The 26,735-nt window shown below is 37.0% G+C and overlaps 1 protein-coding gene across 1 annotated transcript in view; it reads left to right on the top strand.

Annotated features, from left to right (window-relative positions):
- The window catches only part of CNTN1 (contactin 1), a 248,240-nt gene that overhangs the window by 195,987 nt on the left and 25,518 nt on the right, over positions 1 to 26,735 (top strand). Inside the window, exons 15-20 of the mRNA XM_065838300.2 lie at positions 4,729 to 4,849; positions 9,219 to 9,377; positions 13,036 to 13,185; positions 16,738 to 16,808; positions 22,223 to 22,457; positions 26,098 to 26,201. Coding sequence (XP_065694372.2) covers positions 4,729 to 4,849; positions 9,219 to 9,377; positions 13,036 to 13,185; positions 16,738 to 16,808; positions 22,223 to 22,457; positions 26,098 to 26,201 — 840 coding nt within the window. The remainder of the gene's footprint in view (positions 1 to 4,728; positions 4,850 to 9,218; positions 9,378 to 13,035; positions 13,186 to 16,737; positions 16,809 to 22,222; positions 22,458 to 26,097; positions 26,202 to 26,735) is intronic.

Raw genomic sequence — 26,735 nt, 5'->3', positions numbered from 1 at the left:
TGAGCTACTGTTTTCATCTGAAAAAGAGTCCCTGGGATTGTCAAATCAAAGGCACTGTCTCAACACATTGCCTTCAGTGCCTTGAGGTATTAGGGAGATGCTTTAGACATGAGAGAGTTAGAAGTCACATATTTTGGCTAGGTTTTGGCTAAAATTTAGAGGCAAGGGCATAATAGTAACTTAGTGAGCGTGGAATGGGATGGATGGAGTCAGTGGTTAAGAGCAAGCAGTGGAAGGAAAGAAGACGACATAGTGCTGAGGGTGAAGCCAACACACAACTCTGACAGAAGCCTTTGAGGAAACCTGTTATTATTAATCCACAGTGCTATTTCCAACACAAAGAGAAGCAGTCTGTTTAGAGGATGCCAACTTCTGTGCTGGAATTAAAACATACACTGCAGAATCAGTTGACTGTAACCTTATGTGTTCGTGAGACTTCACAAACTACCAAAAGCCATGCACCATCCCTAGGTAGGTAGCAGGAGCTGAGAAAGCCAGGTGTGAGCAGTACTCAGAGAAATGTAGTGAATTTTCATCATCAGCTGTGAAGTTGTGAGCCATGAGTACAAATGAACAAGTACGTAGGCTTTTTCTGACCCTTGGAAATTAAATAACAGGGCATATTACCACAGGGATGCTGGTACAAAGCATAGTATCCTCAGGCATTCTCAGTGGTGTGCTGAATGGGGAAGACTAATGTATTTGTTGGAAATATTTCCCAGTCCACATTTCAGGGGTAGAATTAGCGCTGTACTTGCTTTACATATAAATATAGTTTGCTGAAAGAAGAGATTCTTCAGTGGGAGTGACTGTCATCATTATGCTGCTGGGTTTTTTATTTACCCTTAACTTTCGCACCAGCCATGGGTTATAAAACACAGTGAGATAAGCTCTGCTGTGAATAGGACTGAGAAAATAGAACTGCGCTGTTGTTGTCCCCGTGTCATCTCTGATGACAGTAAGAGAAAAAGGTGGTTTAAATTATTGTTAGCTTTGGAAAAACTTATCTCATCACCAAGAATTCCATCTCTTCCACATTACTTCTTATCTATTCTCTTATCCTCTTAACTCCACTGTGTATTCAACACCTCTGAAAATCAGATACTCAGATATTTAGGTTTTGAATCTGAATTAAAAAAAAAATATTCTGTCTCTGCTTACCAGATTCTTCTGTTTCTGCCAAGTTAGTTTTATTATTACAAAGGACTTGTTAGCTTCATACTAACAATAGTTTCTTTATTGTGTCTGAGGTCCAAACAGAAGTGGATACTGCTTTCAGTCAAAAGACTAGATTCCTGTAAATTATTTTTGATCACACAGGTACATTCTGATGACTTTCAGTAATTTAGTGCGCTGGCAAAGGTGAGAGTCGAAGAAGAACAGTGAATCTCTGAAATAGGTCACACAATGCTATTTTTGACAACACTATTAAAGCATAAATATAGTGCTCATATGATGAAAGTCTTTGCTTGATATGTGGTAAATAACTGAGTGGTGAACCACAGATACCCTTGGAACATCCGTGAGTACTGCTATCACAATTTCCAGTCTGTGATTTAGTTGTCTCTGAGTTAAGGAAGGCATTTTTAAACTCAGCCAGGCTGAGGTTTTTGAATGAAAATATCCAGTGCATTCATATCTAATTTGTGGACAGAATCTGCTGATGCCCATACTATTTATGTGCTTTGTAAGCTCTTCTTTTACCACCAAGAACTCATGCTTCTTTTGAGGTATGGAAAGCTTCATCACCAACTACATAAAACCTTGGTTCAGGAGAGCTTCTGAACCAACAAGATACAATACCGTATCTATGGGCTTTTGGTTTTTAAATTATGTTACATTTTCCTGTCTGTTTTTCATTATTTAGATTTTAAGACCAAGGGAAATTAATGTTAGAGCATGTATATGGGCATATCATTAAAAACTATAATGAAGTATTTTAATTAAAATGCTAACTTATGAATTAATGAGTACTAAGACTATTAAGAATTTGTAATCATTTGTTATTGAAGCAGTAATAAGATTATGAGTATTTTAAGTTTATGCAGATTTTTAAATATTATTCCTTTGCCCAATCTTTGCTTATGTTTATTTGCAGATCAAAGTGCGAACAATGATCAGAGATTTGCAGGCAGTGTGGTTCGTTCTAGGATGGCATTTAGTGTTAATAAACTAAAGATTTATACACAACACTCCAATAGAGAACTCTTTGTCTCTTTTATTAAAACCAAAACCAATAAGAACAAAATGAGAAAGAAAAAAAAAAAAAAGGAACTGAAAACTCAAAGAGTTTGAACTTCTGCAGCTTTTTTGTTGTAATTTTTTGGAGGGTGAAGGAGCAGGTATCTGCCCTCTGTGCTCCCATGGAAATACTGACTCTCTCACTGATTTTTCTTCCTGAAAGCCACTGACTTTAGCCCACTAAAGACAGAAAAGGCTTATGTGTGGTTAGTCAGGAAGCCAGCTGGTGTTCGCTTGTGTGGTAATCCCTGCAGCTTTTCCAAGGATGCTGTCCTGGAAGGCAGTCCCTGGAGTTCTCATGAATAAATTGTGGGGGGCACCTGCACAGAAATGCCACTGTCCCAGACTCATGGACTTAGTTCAATAATGACTAAAAGAGAAATGGTCAGAAATAGATCACAAATATTGGATTGTTCACTGATCCAACTAATCTCTCTGATCACTGCTAACAGCACTAGTGTCATTCAAAAACTGCCAAGGTACAGTGTGACCTGCATTTCTCTCTGACCGTATGAGGCAATCAGATGAAGTATTGCAAGTCAGAATTAAGCAGTTTTCTTAACATGTTTTCATTCCTTTTATCAAATCACTGGTTTACCTCAGCAATTTTTTAAAGATGTGAATTCTTATGTTGGAATGAAAAAATCAATGTTAACAGACAGTTTGTGCTGAAGTTTTATGCCAGCAGAATTTGAAGCTGGCATCCAAAATCTCCCTGGAGCTTGAAAAGGGTAGTTTATCTGGCTATTTTAACGTCCCCTAAATATAGACTCTAAACTGGCATTCTAGTTTCAGAACATTTGGAAGAGATTTAACATTACTTTTTTTCCTTCTCTTTTTCAATTGGGAAACATAAACTGGATGTCATAACTTTATTTCATTTCTTCAGAATGTATAAATGCAGAGACACTTATGACAGCCCATAGTATTTGAGCTTGTATTGAATGTCTTTGTTGTTCCCTAGAACTTTTTGTCATGATAGCACTAGTTCTTAAATCTAAATATCTAGCAATTTCTTTTTTACATACAATTTGCATCTGAATTTCTTTAGTTCCTGCATGTGAAGGTTTTAGGATTGCAGAGAATTCTCTCAGCATTTGTTTTGGTTTTAAATTGTATTTCTGAACAATCTGCAGTGGATTAGGAAATATGAATCGTCCCTTTCAGTATAGGGTGGTATAAATCCATCTGTAACGTTGTGTAACGTTTTTACTTCCATGAAAGCAATCAGATATCTTTTGGAAAGAACATTTGGGTTTTTTCTGAAGTACCTTTAAGATTAACACTTGTATAACCCTGCGATTTAACCTAGTAATCATTTTTTAGAATAAAATGCAGGATAGATAGGCAAAATATTTCAAGTGTGTTATTTTCAAACATTTATATAAATGTCTTACCATAAAACCTGTTTTTCATTAAGAATAGCTATGCTGTATATAGTGGTCTCTGTTCTATTTCTTGTTTTACAGGTGTACATCTAGTTACTCAGTGGGTTCACAGAAGTGTCATAGGACAAAAATACTTATTCAGTTTGCCTGTCTGTACAACCACAGGTAGCAGCAGACAGTGGACCTTATAGCCATCTGGAAACATAGCTATAGGTTTTCCCAATAGTCTAGCATTGGTGAAGAGTGTTGAGGAGGGATTAGGGCCTATGATGATGAGGGTAGAGCCTCGTTGAACCATAAGTTGCTTCCCTGTAGGTCCCATGGCAGGGGATCAGCCCTGGCCAAGGCCTCGCTGTGGCTCTGCCCATGGTTGCCCGATCCTGGGTCACCCAAGGAAGGGGCTACCCTGGGCTGCACCACCTCAAAGCTGACACACCGTCCTGGCAGCCCACGCTCTCACTGCCATCGTTCTGTCCATTGCCAACACCATACTGCAGAACAGGGGCGGGCCTGTCCTCTGAGGAGCTGTGACACATTTCAAACTTCATTGTTCCCCTGCAGTCACTGCGTTTTATTTTCTCTTTGGTGCATGTTTATTTAGTCCGTGATTGTAGCCTCTCTGTGATCAAAGCATTTGTACTGCTCTAGGCTTGTAAAGGAAAAGCCAAACGGTATCCCACTCTGTTAGTATGGCTGTATGACGTTGTCATATAAATGTGTAAAAAAGCAAGTAATGATGCAGAAAAATAATCTGACTTCTGTTTATGAAATAGTTCTTGACTGAATTTAATGTTCAGATACGTGCTTCAAACAGTAAAAGGGAGATGTTGTCTTGTAAAAAAAACATTTGCTGAGATGTCTGATTTTTTTATGTCTGGTAAAGAACAGTGGATCTGTTCTTTAAGAAGCATAGGACACTTTCAACAACTGTCATATAAATCAGATGTGTCTTTGAGCGTGATCCGTGCTTGAAGTAAGCATTTGCTTTTTGGAAGTAGCAACCACTGTATATCAGTTGGGAGGGATGTGTAGACAGGTATCACATAACTGTACAGGGATGTTTACCAGCTTCATTCACTAAGCGCTGTTTTTGTGGCAGATTAAATCCAACGGTGAGCTGCTCATTAAAAACGTTCAGCTGCGACACGCTGGGAGGTACACGTGCACCGCTCAGACGATTGTTGACAACTCCTCAGCTTCGGCTGACCTTGTGGTAAGAGGTAAGGAATGCTGCTTGTTTCCACCTAGATAAGCAGAGTGTTTCTAGTTGTTTAGAGTATTTTGTTTCTCATCAAGGAATGACAGAAATTAAAATGAAAAGTGCATGAGCGTGTAAAGTCCTCCAAGTCTACTCCGGGTACTGATTCTATTCCAGACATTTAGATGTCTAACTGGGCATGTGTTTTCCTGAAAAGCAATGAAGATTTTTTTTATAATGGGTATTTTTGTTATGTTGAAGTAAATTTTTAGATAGTTTAATTCAGTATTCAGTATTAAAAATAGATTTTAGTTATCATTTCAATGTATCTACTGTATAACAGTCTTAAGAAACCACTTTTGTTTTCTCACAAAGCTTTATGGATTTAATTACTGTGTATAATACTAGACCTCCATTAAAAGGATTCCTAGTTTTCAAATTACAGAAACCAGGAAATTTGGAGGTAAGGTTGTCATTCCATTTTTAACTGATTCATGTCTATTAAGTGTTACTGAGGTCTCAAGACACTGTACTTGCTCATATGGTGCATCTCCTACAAGATCTATTACAATGCATGGTTTCACTAGCATGAGTTAATTCATGTCCTTTGGGCATTTTACTGTTTTGTGCCTTCAGGTGTGACACGTTCTGAAGTGCTTATGATCTGTCATGTTGACAATTCAAAACAGACAACTTGCACTTGAGGCCCCATGTTCCAGTTATACTCTAGAGCTGTACAGCAGCTGATATATGTCGCTTGTGCCTTGATTCTGAATTTCTGTCATCTGAGGATGTTGTGGACTTGAATCTTTCTATATTTAATTTTTTATGGGTATTAACAGTCAGTGAAATGTCTTCAGTTTTGGATGAAATGTCAAAGCAAACATGTTAAGTGGTGAAACCACAAAATACATCCGTAAAGAAAAAGAGAAGAGCCTGTTCATGTGCATTGGTATTATGTAAGCAATTCCTTTTAAAAATAAAAAGAGAGACAAGGTGCCTTATCAGGCTTCTGATTCTCCTCCCAGCCCAGTAATTACAATTAAAATTATTGCTCTGAGGTTATGTTGTGGAAGAGATTAGCATTCATTTTGTGCTCAACATTCAGTTTTTAATACAGTGAACACAGTTCTGCTTAGTGCTGAGGAATTCTCACTACCATTTTTTTCAGTGAAAGACTCAGCATCTTACAGGGGTGTCAGGGTTTAACCCCAGCCAGCAACTAAGCCCCATGCAACTGCTCAATCACAACTCTCTAACAGTATGGAGGAGAGAATCAGAAGAGTAAAACTAAGAAAACTCGTGAGTTGAGATGAAGACAGTTTAATAGGTAAAGTAAAAGCTAGGCACACAAGCAAAGCAAAACGAGGAATTCATTCACTGCTTCCCACAGACAGGCAGGAGTTCAGCCACCTCCAGAACAGCAGGGCTCCATCATGCGTAATGGTTACTTGGGAAGACAAATGCCGTAACCCTGAATGTCCTCCCTTCCCTCAGCTTTTATTGCTGACCATGTGGTGTGGAATATCCCTTTGGTCAGCTGGGGTCAGCTCTCCTGGCTTTGTCCCCTCCCAACTGCTCTTGCCACCCCCAGCCTACTCACTGGTGAAGTTGTCTGAGGAGCAGAAAAGGCCTTGATTGTGTAAGCACTGCTCAGCAGTAACTGAAACATCCTTCTATTGTCAACATAATTTCCAGCACACATCCAAAACATAGACCCATAGTAGCTACTATGAAGAAAATCGACTTTATCCAAGCAGTCCTTCAGACCCATGCTTATCTCCTGAGTGAACTGCTTAGGCTGGTTGGACTCAATGATCTTAAAGATCGTTTCCAACCAAAATGATTCTATGATAGATGCAGTAGTTTGTCACCTGGATGCACCTGATTCGTTGCTTTCAGTACCTAGGATGGCCGTATCAGTAGCCAGCTCTGCCCGCTATATTCAGACCTTGTGGGACTGTGCCCCATTGTTGAAAGAAATGCCAACCCTGGGGTCACTCATGGGTCCTGGCTCAGCTTTCCTGAGGGAACAGCTGGCCTTTGGTGTTTCCTGACCTGCCATTTTCAGACACTTTGATAGAGAGGTGAGAAGCTGTAAGAGACATCTCCCAAAGAATGAAGAAAAGGAAAATCTTGGGACTGATGAACCTTTTCATACCTTCCAGTTTGAGGGCTTCTGAAATGAACAATCTTGCAGGAGAACAGGCCTCTCAGGCCTTATCTACCTGAGTTGTTAGAGCTGGGCTAGCAAATCTGCACAAGGAGAGTTGACTTAACAACCCCTGTCTTAAAAATCAGCTCTTAGCAACACCTTCTACTTTGTGCATCCTCTGTGAAGAGTAAGAGGCTGTTTCCACACACAGTGATGTATTTAGTCCTTAGCTTGAAAAGGGGGTCTATAATTAGAATTTTAATAGAAGTTGGCTATGAGCAACCCAGTAGTCAACTGACATATATTTTTCCAAGGATTCTAAATGGGGACTTGTTTTGGATCTTAGGAGAAAAAACAATGAGGAATTAGATTGCCAAAGTGACAGGCCATAGCCCAGTAGATGGTGTAGGGTGGTCACGCTTATTTATTTTTAAGCGATGACATATATATTCTTTGAGGAACCAGTCTAAATTTGAATATTTTTGGAGCAGGAATGCAATTGCTTGCTCATTAGAAGGATGAATTCATTGAAACTGAGGAACAACAATATACAGTGGTATATTTGATTGATTCAGTTAATTTCATCTGGTTCCTTTGGCTCAGATTTATGGAGAAAATAAACAGCTCAAGAGCTGAAGAGAAATACATTTGGCACACTGTGTGTTTAGATCTGATGTAGAAATCTCCTTCCATTGTTTTTGTTAAGTTGTTTTTGTTTTGGTTTTCTGCGGTTTCTCTGTAAATGCTGCAGAGCAATGTATCCTGTTACTTCTTGTTGTTTATTTTAATATACTCTGGGACTTGTTCAATCAGATTGCTGGATAATTACCTGAATCGTGCTGGCATGTTATTATCTCTGAATGTGGAATTAGAAAATACTTCTTAATAGTTCTAGTGCACTGTCTCTGTTTTTACACAGTAGTTAATATATTACATAACTGTGTATCATATAAACCAGAAGCATAATAACAAAACTAGAACAGTCAATATGAAAACAATGATCTGAAAATATCCGTAGGCCAAGTTTGTAAGTAGGCGCTAATTTTGGGGTTACAGAATTGCTGTAAATTTGAGGGGGTTTAGCACAGCTTACTGAACATTGTGGTGTCTTGAAGATTTCTATACTTACATAAGATTTTAAAATAAACAGCAATTACTGAGCAGAAATAATACTTTAAAAGCATGGAAATGAGACTGTAAACTAGTTTAGGACAAACAACTTCTACTTGTAATGATTTAGCTGGGTGTGTGGAGCATAGTAATATGCCATCAAGCCAACATCTGTATTTAGTTCATTATTTTTTATATTCACTAGACCTATGAATTTTGAAATTAATCTTTGCAAGTATCTGCCTTTTGAAGAAAAAGAAAATACTCTTTAAAAATTATTTTATAGGTGTTGATCAAGACTGAAAGGGCAGATGTGAAATGGCTCTTTTGTGACAATCTTTTCTCTGTGACAGCTTAGTGTTTCTGTTCCTTGATGGTTTTTGTGGGGTTATTTTGGTGCATGGAGATTGTTTGCTTTCACCTGTGTCGTTAGAAAGACTGCTTTTAGTTCACTGAGTATAGTGGATTCCACATTTTGGCTTGGGCTTTTGAAGTTCTTGTTGTGGGAAGGCTTGAGTAGAACCATAAAGAAACATTGCCTAGTTCTACTTTCACTCAAGTTGTACTTGTCTGTAGCAAGTTTGAATCTGATGGTGGATTTATCACATTGGGGTAATGGGAAGGTCAAGAGAAATGTGAAGAGAGCTATAGAAATGTCTTTCAAGGTATGATTTGTCTCCAATATAAGTTACAAGATTTTCCATATAAATTGCAGTCAAAGACAATATGGGACAAGCAGAAGTACAGATTAAAGGTCATCACCAATCAGGTCATCATTAGGTGGAATTTAGAAGGGAAGGTTTTGTGTATTTTTTCTGAGCTCACTGTTGTTTGGAAAAAGAGCAGCAACAGTTTCAAATATAATTTTTTCACTAAATAAAATCTCAATGTTACTATTTAGGCAGAAGTCAGGGAAGTTTCATTTGGTAGTTGTTAGATACAAGAGCACTTATCTTCTGAATCACTCTGTAGAGTATTAAAATGTATATATACATTCTCAATCTGTTCTTAAGTAGAAAGTGAAACTCCAAAGTCTTAAATTTGATAATACAAGCAGAAAAGTCAGCAAAAGTTCATTTTCAGAACATTTAGTTTCTGAGTTGTATTATGGCTTCTTTTCTTTCAGGTCCTCCAGGCCCTCCGGGAGGTATAAGAGTGGAAGAAATTAGAGACACTGCTGTGGCGCTTACCTGGAGTCGTGGAACAGACAATCATAGCCCTATTTCTAAATACACTATCCAGTCAAAAACCTTTCTATCTGAAGAGTGGAAAGATGCCAAAACAGGTAACAGTAATGCCAGAATTAATAAAGTCAATAGGTTTTAAAGTTTTTGGTTGTTCAATTGGCCAATCAGAAAATAGTTGCAATGAAAGGAACCCAGGGATGCTATTAATGTCTGCTACAGGGTTTGGGAGTGGGTACCATCCTGTCAGTGTGTTGTCAACAGGTTTGTTCCCAGCACTTGAAGGGCCTGAACTGAATATCAAGAAATGTGTGAAAGAACAGGCCAGAATATATGCCTTTTTTTGTCTTTCCTTGTTGCTTGAAGCATTTTACATCAACAACCAGAATTGTAAAAAATTACTTACAGGTTAATATGAATAGCAAACAGGTGTTTTCATTTTGGTATTTGTTACACAGAAAGTTGGTTAAAGTTGTCTGTTTTTTGCTGGGGACAGACTATGTTCCAGTGGCATTAAAACTGGCACCCCTAAAGAAACATAGCTCAGATTATCCTTCTAACCACTGGATGTCATCATTGTGTTACATAATTGCAGTTGAGGAGACACCTGCCTGAACACAGGACATGTTAATGTTTATTCCTTTGCAATATTTAACATAAATGCATAAATTATGCAAATATTTTTAAACTAGTAGTATTTTTGAATGTTTTATGAAGGATAGCATTGCTACAAACCATACAGAGTTGTCGTATCAATATGATTCATATGTCACTGTAATTTCTTAAGACTTTAGTGCTTTTCTGTGGAATTAAGGCCTCTCTAAATGCATTTCAAAATACTAAGAATATAATAGTTTCAGCTGTTTTCTATCATGTAAGTTTTCCTTTGAAATTACACAGATAGAGGTCTAAGAAATAGACTTTGATATATTGGCTTGAAAATCTCTATTACAGTTTTAGAATAAAAAGTTAAAAATGCTAGACCTACTGCCTTAATTCCTGTTTCTCTTCTATAATATGTAATATATGTAGTTCTATTGTATATAATTACCTCCAACAGCCAGCACTAGTATATGACTTATACTAAAGTAGCTTGGAAAATAAAACTGGAAGGTTCCCCAGTCCCTTCATATCACTTGTATCTTGTTTAATAGCTTCTGTAGAATAGATTTCTTTGTACTTAAAATAAATAATTAATGTAGAAGTTAGAGGTGTTCGAGTAACTGATTATTTGCTTCAGTATCAATATATACTGGAGAGAGGTTCCTTTTAGACCAGCCTCCACTTTTTTCAGGATAGATTCATAATTTATTTCCTTTTTTTTTTTTTTTCCTTTCAATCTAAGAAAAAAAGAATAATTGGGAAGAAATGAAATTATAGGAAGAAGTTATAAACAACTCTGATACTGCTTCCTTTAGTTCTGTGTGTTACAAGAACTAGAAATGTGTTGGAGATACAAGTGTTGGATTCAGATCTTCGCTCTGTCTGGTTCAGAGAAGACAGTTGAACCCATCTTTCTCACTTGTCAGGAACATTCTCTGTTAGCAGTATTATAGGCATGATGGGATGCACTTTTCTGCATCCCTAAAGTTTTTCTGCTTTACAGAATTAACGAGATAGTTATTGGGACCTGCAGTCAGACCTTGAGTCTTTTCCTGCAGCACGTTGAATGGGATTCACATCTTCAGTGGGACAGACAGGAATCTGGATTGTTAAATACCTTTTTAAAGAAGCCACAAGAAAGATAGAAATTATTCATTTCTGAGAAGTTGAAATGATCTATTCCAGTGTTTTGAAAATCATTGCTTTTTCATTTGAACCACACTGAGTAATTTTGATTAATAGATGATTCCCTCAAAAAATAGGTAAAATCACCACAGCAACCGACACTGGCACCACTGCAAGCTTTTACTTAGTTTCTGGGCTCCTCCCAGTTTGGCTCGGTGTTCACTTTCATATGAAAGAAGCATGACAAACAGTCCAAATTGATCTCTCATCAGTGTTTAGGCTATCATTTAATGTTCCTCATTTTCAATGTACAGAACAAAAAATACACTTTGGCATTGCACTTTGGAAATATTGTTGTTATTGCTACTACCATTACTTCCAAACCAAATCATTCATCACAGGTTTCATAATATTGAGTGTGTTTTATGAAGGAAGTGTATTCTACATCACAGTATGGAAATATATATGAATGGATTATGTAATTAGTTGTTTACATTTAGATTGCTCTTTCCAGTTAAGAGGATCAGATTCTCATCTTGTTGAGTATTCATAATTATTCTGAGAATTTGCGACACAGTGAGATTAAATGAAGAGATTGAAAGTAGCCCAGAAAAAGGAATGCCAAATTTATATCATGGCTTGGATGCTGTGGGACGTTTGCAATCGCTCTATTGACTGGACAGAAAAATGATCTGAATAAGGATGAGGGAGGGTGGTGTGCAGGTCGAAAGACAATGAAAAGTGTTTTTCTTAATCCTTCAGGGCCTCACTTTAGAATGAAAAATTTGATGATTATTAGGTAAAGTTGTGTCACCATCCAATGCTTACACTGTTGTGCCTGTTCTTCTTGCAGCTGTTGCATTCATATTTGAATTCCAAATCAGTTGCCTTCCCAGTGCTCAATATCTCATTTGTCATCTCCCTCTGAACCCAGGACCCTGATTTGACAAACAACTCTTGGCCCATTCAATGAATTAAAATCCTCTGTCTTTCCATAACTGCAGACACCTATAGAAATAATCCCTATTGTCTGCGAATTGTAGACAGTCATGAGATAGACATGTTATTTATGGTAAAGAAGCTCATCCTTAAGACAATAGTAAGTCTTTTCACAGGAATTACAAGAACATCTATTCCTGTTGGATCAGAAATAGATACAAAGTTGCAACATACTCACCATGTCCACCAAAATATGACCACATTTTATAAACCACCCTTTATCAGTTCATCAAACCCTACATTTGCATATCTAGCCCTTGTCTATGTCATGAATTTTTATTTTGCTGTTTCTGCATTCCAGATTTCTCACCCCATTTGTCTGTAGGTAAAAATTCTGTAACTACAATATGTAAATAGTAAGTATACCTCATAACTACATGTACTTGTTTTGGTGAATCGCACCCTTTGAGAGGCGGAGGAACACGCAGGTCGACTCAATATGAATGATAAAGCATAGTTCAATTTATTAGCCCTAACAGCATATACTTATACAGTTCACGATAATTATGCATACCTGTCACCTACTAATTGGCTTAAGCTCTAATAGTCACATTTGCATGGTGCTCCTACTTGCAGTTGCTAGCTATGCTTATTCTACATTCTTGTGCTCTTGAAAGCTGTTTGTGAGACTCTGCCAAGGTCGCAGTGTCCTTGCTGATTTTGCTGAAACAGTCAGCGGTTCCCCCTGCGGCCTAGTCTTGCTACTTATGCTAAGGCCTTCAGAACAGGCTCTGCTCGTACAACTGCTCTGCAGACCCATGTCCCTTATTTTTAAGCCATTCTCCAACAGCACCCAGTTAAAACTTGCCAGTCTGTAAGGGTTAATCCAAGATAGTGTCATGGTTTCCAAATTCTCAGTCACTGCTGTGAGCACTCCTTGTAAAATGTCATATTCCAAATGTACAATGTCAAGTTTCTTTCAGTTGGCTACATGTGGTTGAGGAATAGTGTTAGTTTTGCCAAAATCAACCATGTTGTTGGCTGACCTTAATGTCAAAATGCTGTTTTCTAAAGCACTTTTCTTTTTTTTAGATCCATCAGATATTGAAGGAAATATGGAATCTGCTACAGTGATTGATTTGATTCCATGGATGGAATATGAGTTTCGGATAATAGCAACAAACACTTTGGGGACAGGAGAACCTAGTATGCCATCACAGAGAATTAGAACTGAAGGCGCTCGTACGTAATCAGAAAATGTCAAGTTTTTTAATGTGCTTCTTTATTTTCACATTGTTATTAGTCTGTTTTGTAATTTTGTTTTTTATTTAAAAAAACACTTTATAAGATGCAAGTCTAGTGAAATAGAATGGATTTTAGTAAGCAAATACCAGACTGTTGAGATGCGATGCCATCAAAGTAGTCAGGGAAGAAACATCATGGTACAAATGGCAAATTTGCCTCTGTTGCTGAAACAGTCTTAGTGTATGTTTCAGAGATCCCCCACTGTATCTGTCAGTCAGGGTGTGTGTGTGTATGAATGCACACGCATGCTTGGGACCAGGATACAGGACTTAGGAAGAAATGTGCATATGTTTAACAAGGAAAACGCCCATTTGCTGTTTGGTTTGTATTCTAACTAAACAATGTGTGACAGGATCTGTGTTATACTATGTAATACCAATTTTCTGTGACTGGAGATTTGGTCTTGTGTCTTCTTATTCCATGTCAAAGATGTGACATTATCTGACACACCATATGCCCTTATCAGTATAATTGCTCAGTGTTAAAATCTCAGAAAATACTTAAGGATATCCTTTAAGCTCAGGCATGTCCTTTTTAAAGTGAATTCTCCAAAACGAGGAATTAGTTATTGTTGTCCGAGATAATACGTTCTGGTTTGACTGTACAAAGGAGATAACAGCAGTGCTTTAGGAGGTACTGTATCAGTGCAAAAAGACTTTACTCAGCAAAGCTTGTACACCAGTATATCCTCCTTAACACATATTAGCACCAATGTGCAACCGAGATATATTTACAATTGTTGTCCCATAGCTTGAGATTTGAAACTAAAAATGCAAAACCAAAGTGTAAAGATTAGTTTTTCAATTACACCTTCTGGGTGATTGCTTTGATTAGATAGTATTTTCAAAATAAAATGTATTTGCATTGCAAATTTCAAAACACTTACTGAAAAAGACCCACATTTGGTCCGTTAAAAATTATCTTGCTTAGAGAGAAAGAAAATGCAGATTGCTTAAATTAATCTGAATGTGGGGCGGGGAGGGGGAAGAGATACAGAACTTTAATACTAAAGTAAAAGGAAATTACTACCTATAAAACTGACTATTAACATTATATATTTTATGACTCAACAGCTGGTTTTGAAGGCCCAGGAATCTAAATGAGGAATCCACACATGCTTGTTGCAGTGCTTCATGCACAATACACATTTTTCAAATGTCAAAAAAGAGACAGAAGGGGAGGGAAAATAATGTTTACAGGTGAAAGAGTGGTAGCATCATGCAGTTTGCAGTCTGCTGTGTTCATGGTGTTTGTTGTAGCCTCCCCAAAAATGGCACATCCTCCGGTTTTGTAACAGGATGCAATGTGTTTACCAGAGGTAGTTTGTTTGGTCTGTTGTCTGGTTCCCCATGCAAACCATCATTGTCATCTCTGGCAGACTGTGAGACATTTTTGGTGAAACAAAACAAAATGTTAATGTAGTCTTCCTGGGCATCAGTCAGCACTTCGTGCCATGCCAAAATAGGATATAAATCAGTAACAACTTGCAGATTAACGTCTGTGCTCAAGTGCTTTTTCTGCCAGGAGGTGGAATTTTTTATGAGTAGTAACAACCAGATTTGGGTTGCACTGCCAGCTTCCAGGGTACTACAAAACAGTACTGCCTGTACATTTTCATGTAAATCTGAGGAAGGTAAATATTTTATTGCACAAACAAAACCCCCATATCCACACATTGTAGTTATCTTTAACATTTCTTCTGTGTTAAACAGCAAAAAAACAGTCATGCATATTGGTTGTACTGGATGAGTGACAAATAATGTCTGTTAAATCAAATGTTGTCAGTGTCTTTTCCAGTTTTGAAGTCACTTCTTGTAGATAACTATAATTTTGGTAGCATTATTATTAGCATGCTAAGTATGCGTGCTATGATTTTTCTTTCAAAATGAAATCTGCTTGTTTCTTCAATGACAGATTTCATAGTGATTTCTTGAAATTCAGTGGATCAAAGTCTGGTTAAATGTATTTTATATTCTGAATGCATTAGAGTAATTGTCTAAGAATAGCTGTCTGAATTAGTAACCTGGTCTTAATGGAAAGAGAAACCTGGGTTAGTGGTTGAGAGAATGAGGGAGATTGTCTTGAAAAGGGTGATTTGTAAGATGTTAGACAGTCTTTTTTCTCTTCTTTGGCAGCCTGTGCATCTTCTTTGACCACCTAAGTATTCTAGAAAATCTCTGCATCTGACTGAGGGCTAAAGTTACGTGCTTATAATAGATAGTGTGACTACTGTATATATCAGTAATAACAAGACCAAGTAATAAGTTCAAGCTTCCTCTCGAATTGTCATTGTATGTATATTTAGTCTCATTCTTCACTAATTTGTTTTCTGGAAAGGCAGAAATAAATAACACAAACCATCCACTGAATTTTGATTTCAATTTAAAATATATTGATACATATTTTTATCCTTTCTTAAAACATTCATTCTTCTCTGCTATTTGTTTCTCCTCATGTGACCCTCAGAGTAGACCTCAGCAAAGATCTTACTTAAATAGCCTAAAAGCACTTAGGAACTATCCCCTGACTATCTTGTGACCTTCATTGATTAGTGGAAAAAATGCTTGATCATATAAGAATTTTTAACACAAAGAACATGTTCCTGTAGATAGGCTGTGTAGCTAATGCCTGACCACCTGGGGCATATTTGATCCACTACAGGTAGGCTATCATTTCCTAAGTTTTCAGTGGTACTTAATGTGTCCTCGGTATTGAGTGACAGCAAATAAATACATAAACACCATAGAGGATAGCAGTAGAAGCACCAAACTTAGTGAAAAGGGTCTCACAGAAATCAGAATATAGGAATGATTTGTAATGGAGTCCTTGACAGTATCCTGCTTTACCACTCAGCTGTGCACTAATGATAGGTCAACAGATTTTATTAATTACACAGAATATCAGTGTAAAATGCAATTAGTAGATTACTAACTGCTATACCAGCTTCACATCCCAATATCTACCCGTTCTGAATATGCCAATCAAAAAGACATGTACCACTAATCTAGAATAGGATTAGGCCAGTGCTTCGAAGATATATCCATGGGTTTAAACTTACACAGTTTTAGTAAACCCACTGAAGCAGACAGAACTGATCACAGCTTGTTAAGGTAAATACATGTCCAAGTCCTGGATGCTTGAGCCCTTGGCTTACCAAGGTCCTAGGCAGCACAAGAACAACACAGAGTGCCTCTCTTAAGACCTATGAGAAGTGTTCCATTTCTGAATATTCAATCAAATATTTGCAGAGAGTTAAAAAGAAGAATGATTGCTACCTATGGTTAGAACTGGCATGTTTTCCTGCAGCAGTAGCTATACGATAGTCTTGGTAAGACCAGGGACTCTCATAGCTATTACAGACTATCATTATTTTAATTGTGTGTGCCACGTGTGCTCATTGGACCTACTGGTGAAAAGAAAAGCAAATAGTGATATTTTTACTGACTACATACTTTGTAGTAATTTTTCTTGTCTCTTCTATTTTTCTAGCTCCTAATGTGGCTCCTTCTGATGTCGGAGGAGGTGGTGGAAGCAATCGAGAGCTGACAATAACATGGATGGTAGGTATTGCACTGAGATGGCACAAAACCTCTAATCCCTTGTATCTGATCTTGCTCCTCCTGAAATCCATGACTGGTTTGTCACTGGCTCCTGTGAGAGCAGGATTTGTACACAGTATATAGATTTTCAGACTCTTCTCATAAAAATATTTTAAAAGTAATGAGTAGGACAATATTTTAGATGTTTCTGTAGTGGACATTTCTAAAATATGAAGTAAAACATTCTCCAAGTATGTTTCAAAGAAATTGAAATACATACAGACTATGATAATGTATTGATATAACTGCATTTGAAAATTCTGCATATGTGTCTTTCTTCGAGGCTTTTTGTAAGTTACAATCTGAACAGCACACAGATTTACTTACTACAACTAAAACTATAACATCTTAATTATTATCTGCTGTGCACAGATTTACAGGGTTTATTAAAAAAAAAAAAAGAAAATACATTGCCATTCTATAAATTAGCCTGTCATAATTATTAGCTGGAATTTTAAGGGCATTATTGTATGTTGCCATTTTATAAGTTTTATTTTATACGAATGTGACTGGTAACACAGAACAGTGTTCCCTCATACCACAATTTAGCCGTTCATTGATATCCACATACTGATGATGTTGTACTTTTCCTCTAAACCGTTAATTTTTCTTTAATGATTATGTATTCAGCAAAATAAGGAAAGGGAGAAGGGACAGAGATAAAATATTAATCACAAAAATAAAGGAATGAAAAGTTAAAAAAAATTCAGTGTTACCAAAAAAGCTTTTCAGGAAGTGAAGTCTTTAGAAAATTTCATCTCTCTCATGTGCCATAGGTATTCAGTGCATTATATTTTGTTTTTAAAAGTCTTATATATATAGGTATATGTAAAATGCTGTCTTCTTTCTGGTATTGCAGCAATGGCTTTTAAAATATACGGAGTTAAAAAAAAACCCAACCAACCAACCAAACAAAACAGAGAAGAAGGGAAAAGAGACAAGTAAATAGGAAGAAAGCAAGACCTAGAACAAGAGATGATAAGGAGTTATAAGCAAAGTTGTGTAGGCAAAAGTTGCATGAAAGAGAGTTGAAGTCTTCTGAAGAGTATTTTGGAAAGCTAGTAGGGAGAAATAAAGCAAAAAAAAAAGCGCCTGTCTGGTTCATGTGAGAGCCTATCAGTGTCCAGCAAAACCAGAGTTACAGAAGCATTACCACTGGCAAAGAAAGATGATTAAATGTTATGCTTGAAAAAATTACCTTTTTTTTTCTTGCTACTGACCTCTCATTTCACTTTCATAATGCTATGAGACACATCAGACATGTTATGCCATTTGTGTCTTTTGGGGAATAGCATGTTTCAGATGTAGTAGCATATTTACCTGTATGAAGAGTGCTTTTTTCTTGTGGGAAGTAACATAAAGATGTCGTAAATCCAATAGCAACTTTGTCGTTGCATAGAGATCCTAGTTATGAGTGTACACATTTTAATCCATATGCATATTTCTTTTTTTTTGTACTTAAGGTTGATCATACCTCTTTGGAAAAGTTCTCAAGTGTGACACAGAAGTAGTGAGCCATATGTTCAGGCTAACAGATTTGGGCTTTTCTGGGGTTTTTGTGTGTTTTGTTTTGTTTTTAATTCAGTTTAAAATATTTATTCAGTCATCCTAAGTATTTTAGCAATTAATTTACCTAAAGAAAAAATAACTAAGTTTCTGAAAAAGGAAGATCCACACTACTGTTAAAATGTATTGAAAAGGTTATTTTTCAGTTCCACCAACAATAGGTTAAGAAGTAGATGTGTCCTAATTGATTTGATTCTGATCTTCATTTATTTTTGAAGAGCAAAAGTCAAATAAGAACACATGCAATGGACAGTTGCACGAGACCTAGATTATTTTATTATTTCTTCACAAGTACTGTCCAATAAAAACTTTAACAAACTACAGAACTATTTCCTGCATTCTCAATGCAGTGAAAATCTGGATGTGACCAAACAAAAAAAAAAAGAATATTATGACCAGGAGAATAGTGACTAATGCAAGACCTGAAGTACAAGATCATTTCAGTTTTTCCTATACACCCAAGTAGATTTATAGTCCAATTATTTCTTTTACCTAATGTCATGTGTTTTACATCTGTTCTATAATAAGTAGCTTATTTAGTCAGACAAATTAAACATGCCTTCAAATATTTACTTCCCAAGAATCTTCCACTACTGTGTCTAGCAAGTGTTTTTGAATAGAGGCATTAGATTTACAGAGCCTGTCTGACAGACAACAATATATCTATCTGTGAGGCTAAGATAAAGCCGTATATTGATTCCCCCAAATGAGTTGACATTTGCATATGCTACTCAAAATAGTTCTTAATTAAGAAGAAAAGAACAAAATGTATGGCAGGTTCATGTGTTGCTGCCAACCCCCTTTCAGCTTTTGCTATGATTCATAAACCCATGTTAAATGAGACAGACAGAGATACAATCAACGCTCTTCTAAGTCTTGTTTTGAAAGAACTGAGAAAGAGAGCTAGGACTGACATGCCCATTCTTCATCTTTTTTTTCCCCCTTTGTCTTTCCCTCTTCTGTTTTGTTTTTCGAAATTTTTAGTGGATACTATAAACCGTTCAGCTACTTGCACCTACTCATGTGCTGCCATTGGAAGTCAAGCTACTTTCAACATTTTATTTAAGACCTTTCAGAATATAATTTTTAAGTGCCAGTCCTGGCTTTCTAAAGTTTGCTGTAGGGCCCCATCCAGGCTGCTTATTTTAGCATATGAGGTAGGATTCTGCATTATTTTCAGCAGCTACATACAATGATAGATTCAGAAGATGAGCTGTCGAAAGTGACGCTGTCCATGAAATCTTCTATTTTTTTAATTCCAAGGTTGTCTATGAATTTAAACTTAGGTACATGAAGGTAGGTTAGCTGTTCTGGGAAACTAGGTATGCAGTTTTCACCCAATCTCCCGTCAGACCTGAGGCAGAAAACAAGCTAAGACATGAGTTATACCTCACCCAATAGGTACACTCAGAATATGCCTGATAAAGAAAAAAATAAACATATAAAATAGATTATGTAGTGGGTTTTTTTCATAGCTGATTTGTAGTTAAAACTCTTTGCATGGTGGCTTGTGATTAGCATCACAACTAGAGACCAAATATCCATCTCCTTTTCGGCATGAGGAGTTTCTGGAATTTCATCTCTTGGCAGTCATCTTAATTACCAATTATACTTAAGTCATTCATGTGTTGTCAAAAGTCATGTTGTAGGTAGATGGGTATCTTTGCACTGTCTAAAGCTCCATTATAATTCAGATTTGACATACATCAGCATTTCACCTGTGTTACCCAGAAGAGCCAAAGAAGTTACGTATGTAGAGACCTGCAGTCAGCTGCATCAGTCAGTTGTCTTCTGCAACATGCAGTCATGGTTAGAGTACCTGCCCGGGAAGCAAAAGGCATTCACTCCGTAAGACTGTCCATACGTATCCCATATTCTAAAAGGGTGCCCTAACCTTAGTCATGTTGTGCTGAAGGAACTTTCCAGTTTTTGACGGAACTGAGCCACTGTTCTGCTAGAGATGCAGTATGGGGAAAAAAGAACGGCAAGCAAGAGGAAACCTACTGGTTACTGAACTCTGCACAAGTACGCCCTGCTGGATTCTGGACCTTGTTCCCACAGCTGTTTTGTGCTTGTATCTAGTGACGATCCCATGCTGAAGCACTGGTGTCTGGGGAGTTTCATCTAGAACCAGCTTTCTGTATTCAACCAGCTGAAGGCTGCCTGCTTTTAATATTGCTGTATTGTTATTCTTGTGTCTTTAGCACTGATGTTGCAGAGTGGTGGAACTTTATAGCAGCAACAGAGAAAATGGGATGCAATGGGATTTGTTGGCTGGTACAACTGGGACAGGGGTCAGTTAACCTTAAGCTGAGTGAAGTCAGAAGTCCCATCCTTTGATCTGATTCTGTACATTTCTCTCGGAAGCTTTGTCATGAAGAAAAGAAGTTCTATCATTGTTCATGTGTCCTTTTGAGACATTTTTCAAATTTTGAGTTCCAGGATATGTGTTTGCCTTAATTTTCTTTCTCTTGTTGTGTAATATATACTGGTGTTGTAATCCACATGTTATGTTTATGAAGTTAAAACTTAAATGTTTCTGGTTTTCCAAAAATTTGGTGAGTTTTCACCAGAATTTTCTTTCTCAGAGAATCTTTAGAGTTCCATTCAGGTTTCAGACAAATACAAACATCAAAATTAGTGAGCTAGGAAGTTCGGGGTTTTTTTGTTTGGTTGGTTGGTTGTTTTTGCTTATTCCGCTGTTACCGTCTAAGTTTCATGAATCCTTGCACAGTCTATCTCCGCACATGTTGACTCAAGTGCTACAGCAGTGGGCAAACACCTAAGGAGAATAATTACTCTCATACTGCTCCAGGACCTTTGCCTCTATTTAATCTGTTTGAGGTTTACAGGATGGGACATGGTGATGCAGGAAGTTCATTTTCAGAAGTTGCTTCTGGTCAGCCTTCAGATGCACTGTTGAATGACATGATTTTGGCCCACTAGGTACACTGTCTAATAGTTGGGATAGAGGCACTGTGGAACAGGAAGGGATCACTGACTGTAGAGCTTTGGTAGATGAAGCAAAATTCATTATAGCAGATGGTTATCTGCAATTTTATATTGTCCAGTATTCCCGGGTATAGGAAATCAGCTATAGTTTCAAGAGGTATTTTTGATAGGTACCTTTAATGTTCATGCTGAAAGTGGAAACATTTTCACTTAAACCTTTGCCAATTAGAAGCTAGGGAGATAATCTAAACCAGGAACTGGACCCCCTCCATCATCAGTGGAAAGTGGTAGGATGAATCATTCTTTGAATGTGTCCATCTCTCTTCATCAGCTGTACAAGTTGTTTAGGTGACGAGCTTTAGGTAAATTAATAGAATTTAGGCCAACCACATGAATCTTCTCTTCTCTCTCTCTGTTTTGCAAGAATATTTGTCTCCACAAGTGCACATGGACCCATATACTTGTACAGTGTGTCTGTGCTACATATCCACTATCACTGACTCCTTAAGAAAGCCTTTTTTGCTAACTACAGCTGACAACAGTTTTGGTACACAATCATTCTTGGTTTCTTTCTGTTGGAGATAACACGGTAAGACTTGCACTGAGTTTGGATGAAAAACAAGATCTTAAAATATTTTAGTAGCAGATATGCTACTACTGCAAATTTGCATAATGAAGATAGTGCATTTTTAAAGGGAGTGGTAGCAAACTGTACAAGCAGAACAGGAGAAAATGGAGCTTCAGTTCAGTGTTTTTACAATGCACACATCAATGATTTCTGTATTATTTATATTTCATTAGAAATCTATTTGTTTGGTTGGCTGCAAAAAGTAATGTTTCATCTTTTGCCTCTTTAGCCTTTGTCAAGAGAATACCACTATGGCAATAACTTTGGTTATATAGTGGCTTTCAAACCATTTGGTGAGAAAGAATGGAGAAGAGTTACAGTTACTAATCCTGAAATTGGCCGGTACGTCCACAAGGATGAATCAATGCCACCTTCAACCCAGTACCAAGTAAAAGTGAAAGCTTTTAACAACAAAGGGGATGGACCATTCAGCCTCACTGCTGTCATTTATTCAGCACAAGATGGTGAGTAAAGGTTCCAGATAAGTTTTACACTGAGGGTCCAGATTGGCACCACCAGCATCAGTAGAGAGAAGTTGGTCCTTGACACTGGTTAATACAGCAACATGTGCCTTCAGCAAGGAGGGTGTGTATTGCTCATACAAAACACTTGCAGCTGTTCTGTATAAACAACTTCAGACTCTGCTTTCTATGTGATGCAGAGGACTTGGTTGTACTTGCTGTCAGTGAGCAATACACAAAAGCATTCAAGATTCTTCACTCAACTTGTTGAAAGATTTAAGAATTTATAAAAAGAAATTCTGATCTTTGTATTTGTCGCCTAAAACATTTGCATCATTATCTAGGAATGTCTCTGTGATCTTAATACATATATTTTACATATGTTTAACTTTTTTCTAACAGACCACACTAAAGCATATTATTCAAGTAGATCAGTATCAGAATTTAGCCGAAAATTGTGAAGGAAGAATAGTTCAGTTGTAGCTAGTTATATTTCAAGTATGTTTAGAGTCTAATGTAAATTATCCCTGTCACATTCTTTATTCTGGTTTGGATGTTAGAGCTACCAAGTGAATAATTTAATGAAAGCCTCTTTGACATTTCACTAAAATCTTTTTCTTATTTCTTGCTGGAATTATTTCACATGGTGTGATCTTTAGGACTGAAGTTTAAATGACATTTCCAAATTTAGCAGTAGAGAGGAAGTACTAGAAGAAGGTTTACCTTAAATCAGAAGAAATGTATACAACATCCTAATTGCAGCATAATCACTCAGGCCGGTTTAAAAGAAAATGTAGTTTATTAATTTCTGCCAGAAACCCGAAGAAGAATTGCTAGTATTTTTCTTTCTATAGCGCAGAATCTCCTTTACAACATCAACAGATCCAGACCAAAGAGCCAAGAGGAGAGATACGATAACAAGGCCAAATTCTCACACTTCCGACTCTGGTCTCCATTCTGTGTACTTTATGGGAGATTTATGTTCATGATTCCCATTAGCACTAATGGGAACTTTGCACACAAATGGCCCACACACAGAGAAAAGATAAAATAGTCCTTTTGTTTCTTACGATAATTTGGGATTCAAGCTAGCAACACTTAACTATCTGAGAAGATTAATACTAATCTTTTTTCTCAGAAAAGTGTACCTTAGAATATAATCTTCAACAGCTGCTGCAGCAGGATGACGGTTGTCTTTGCAGTTGTATAAATGAGTTAGTAAATAGCTATGGTGTAATAAAAGCTGTATTTGCCAAATAACATTTCAGTATTCATCCTTTCTCAGAGACATTATCGACAGCTGACTGATAAGCTCCCATGTGTTTATGTTAGGATTGTGCTAACCATGTCAGGGATGGCAGTGTGTTTGTATAGCTCTCAAAGTTCAGAGACATGGAAAAGCATAGTAGCTCTAAAAGACAGAACGAAAGTACATGTGGAGTAGTGCCAATTTCCAGATAAAGAAGTCACTTCAGTGGCTACTGGTGTCCTAACATAGACTTTAGCAAAGTCCGGACACTTTACAGAAACACTTCTGGTTAAATAATGCCAGATCCAGGCAAAAGGAGTAGACACTCAGTGTCAGCCCAAGAGGCAGCAAAACAGTCAGATTCACAGTGCTGTAAACCTCACCTGTAGTGCTCACAGCTCTTGTGAAGAGCTGTGATCCTGACTACTGACCATATCAAATCCAGAAACTGCAGAGTGGCTTAGAATGAATTTTTCCCATAGGTGTAATGGAAGTTATTCCAAAGAGTATTCTGCAGAATTTTGTGCTGGCGTCAGAGCTTCTATGAAGTGACCTCAGTACCTTGTAGCACACTTACTGACTCCCAGCCTTTATTTTGTATAGTTGCGCTTAGAAGATAATTGTGTGGTGGCCATTATGTTTTCAGTGAAGAGAACATATTTTGAGGCCCACTGATTGCTTCTGTTATTGGTAGAATTACTGAAGTACAAGTCCGGAGAAAAACAGCTGATGTCATCTTTCTGGCTCAGGAGAGACTGCAAAATATTTATAGAACATAAATGCCAAGTAGGGATATAAATTAGTTGGTGCTCATAAACAAGCATAAGTGTATGAGATATTGTTTAGAGTATTGTATCAGCAAAGTCCCTGGCAGTTGGAACTTTTCAATATGAAACATTTTGGAAAACTCTGTAATTGAGACAGTGGAGAAGAACCTGACAGTGACTTGGGAATATATTAGATGGTCACATCTATTCCACTGGTATTTCTGAATCAGCGAGTGATGTTACTACTGTCAGACATCACAACTTCTCAAATATATTAGTGAGGTTTTAAAGCAGTATGGTCATAAAATATTCCATATGGATATGTATCAATATACATACACACCTAAATATAATGACAGCATTTCCACTAAGTTGTATATTTTATAATATATCTTTGTGTGTCTGTTTTTAAGTGTGGGCATCTTTATTCAGGCTAGTGGCTGGGGAATTTCTGTGTTCTCATGTGTTTTAAGCCAAGTTCCGTATCTGGCAACTAGTCATACCTGCCATTGCTAGTAGCGAGTGATGATTGCTAGTAATGAGTACATAGCCCTCTTGCTTATCTAAATTCCTGTCATTGTGAAAACAATTTTGCAATAATGCATCATTTTTAATTATACATTTGCATTATTAACAGTCATTGAAAGACAATTACAAAAGGTAACTTTGCATATAAGATTATTTTGTTACCTAGGATACTTTTCATGAGACACGTAACTGATTTTTTTTCTTAACGGTGGCTGTTTTGAAGTATAGTTGACTGGATGCCCAGCTGGAAGATTAAATATATGAAAGCTTTCCTCTGCTTGAGCTGCCGTGCCTGTCTGTTGCAACTTGTTTCAAAAAATTCGTGACAGACAACTGTTCTTAACTTGGAAAACTGTATCTTTTATAGGCATTGCTAAGTTTATGCCTTTTTAAATTCCTTACCTCACTAAAAATGCAAACAACAATGAAATTAACAGCTTCTTACAATTAAACTAGAACTTAATATTCTAAGCCCTGAATAAAAGCATATCACATTAAAATGGTCTGTGTTCTGCATTGGCTGGTGTCCAGAACTAAGAACACAACCAAAATGAACTGTGTGATGTGTGCCTAATAGCAGGGTGCTCTTGGATTATTTCACACCTATGCCACTGGCTGGCTCTGTATCTAATACCTGGTCTCACAAAAACTTTTTATCATCACAACTAAGTGACATACACATGAATATTTGTGTGTAGCTATCTTAAAAAGTCCAATGTACATAATCTATACCTTAAAAAATTGAATGTACATAATCTGTGAGCTGCTGTCCAATTTAGTAAAGGATCACTGGATGCTCTGTTTGTCAAAGCCTGTTTTTAATTTACACAAATTTCAACATGGAATCTGTTGAAGCATAAAAATACATAGTCTGAGCCAAGTAGTAGAATCATTGCTTGTTTTTTATAGAGTCATTTCTCATACAGATCATCACTGAATTTAAAGTTTACTCAAGTAAAACCAGATTACAGACTAACACACTTGGCCCCCTGATACCAAGAAAATAGTATGAAATACTGAAGTAAGAGGAGCCCCCGTAAGCGAGTATAACAATGTCAGTGGATAAAATTGGATGTTTGATGTCTGCTTTGTCTTCCAGCTCCAACTGAAATACCTACAGATGTGAGCATAAAAGTTTTGTCATCTTCTGAAATGTCTGTTTCTTGGCACCATGTTTCCGATAAATCTGTGGAAGGATATCAGGTGAGTTTAGAGCAGACACTGGATGTCTTCTCCTGCGTTTAATTTCAGTAGTTAAATGCAAGGATAATTCCTACTCTAGCATTCTAGCTCTTTGGGTTTTCTTTTCTTTAATTGTCATTTGCTGTATAGCTTTTACATCCTGAGAAACAGATTATTTTCGATGCTATGTACTTCAACTGAAAAAAGGCATCACTATTTCATAAAAGAATCATGTCTTTATGTTACATAATGGAATGCCTATCTCTACCTTCTCAAAACATATTGAAATGAAGTTTTGTGTGTAATTGACAACACAGACATGAAATTGTAACTAACTTGTGGGCCATTTAAATTATCAGCAATTATTAATATAGTTCACTTACAAATCCTGTAGTAAGTCGGACAATGTGTCAAATAGTCAGAAGCCAGGATACCAGAGACAGTGCTGTTGTGCAGGATAACAATGTTTTGTTTGTGGTTTCTATTCTTCATATGAAAAAGAGCTTCGAGGTATATTCACCTAGTCCAGGACTAAGTGGTACTATCAGTAAAAAA

Source organism: Patagioenas fasciata, chromosome 1 (genome assembly GCF_037038585.1).
Source record: "Patagioenas fasciata isolate bPatFas1 chromosome 1, bPatFas1.hap1, whole genome shotgun sequence".
In the NCBI taxonomy this organism is placed as follows: domain Eukaryota; kingdom Metazoa; phylum Chordata; class Aves; order Columbiformes; family Columbidae; genus Patagioenas; species Patagioenas fasciata.
This window is presented reverse-complemented; position numbering and strand designations above follow the sequence as displayed.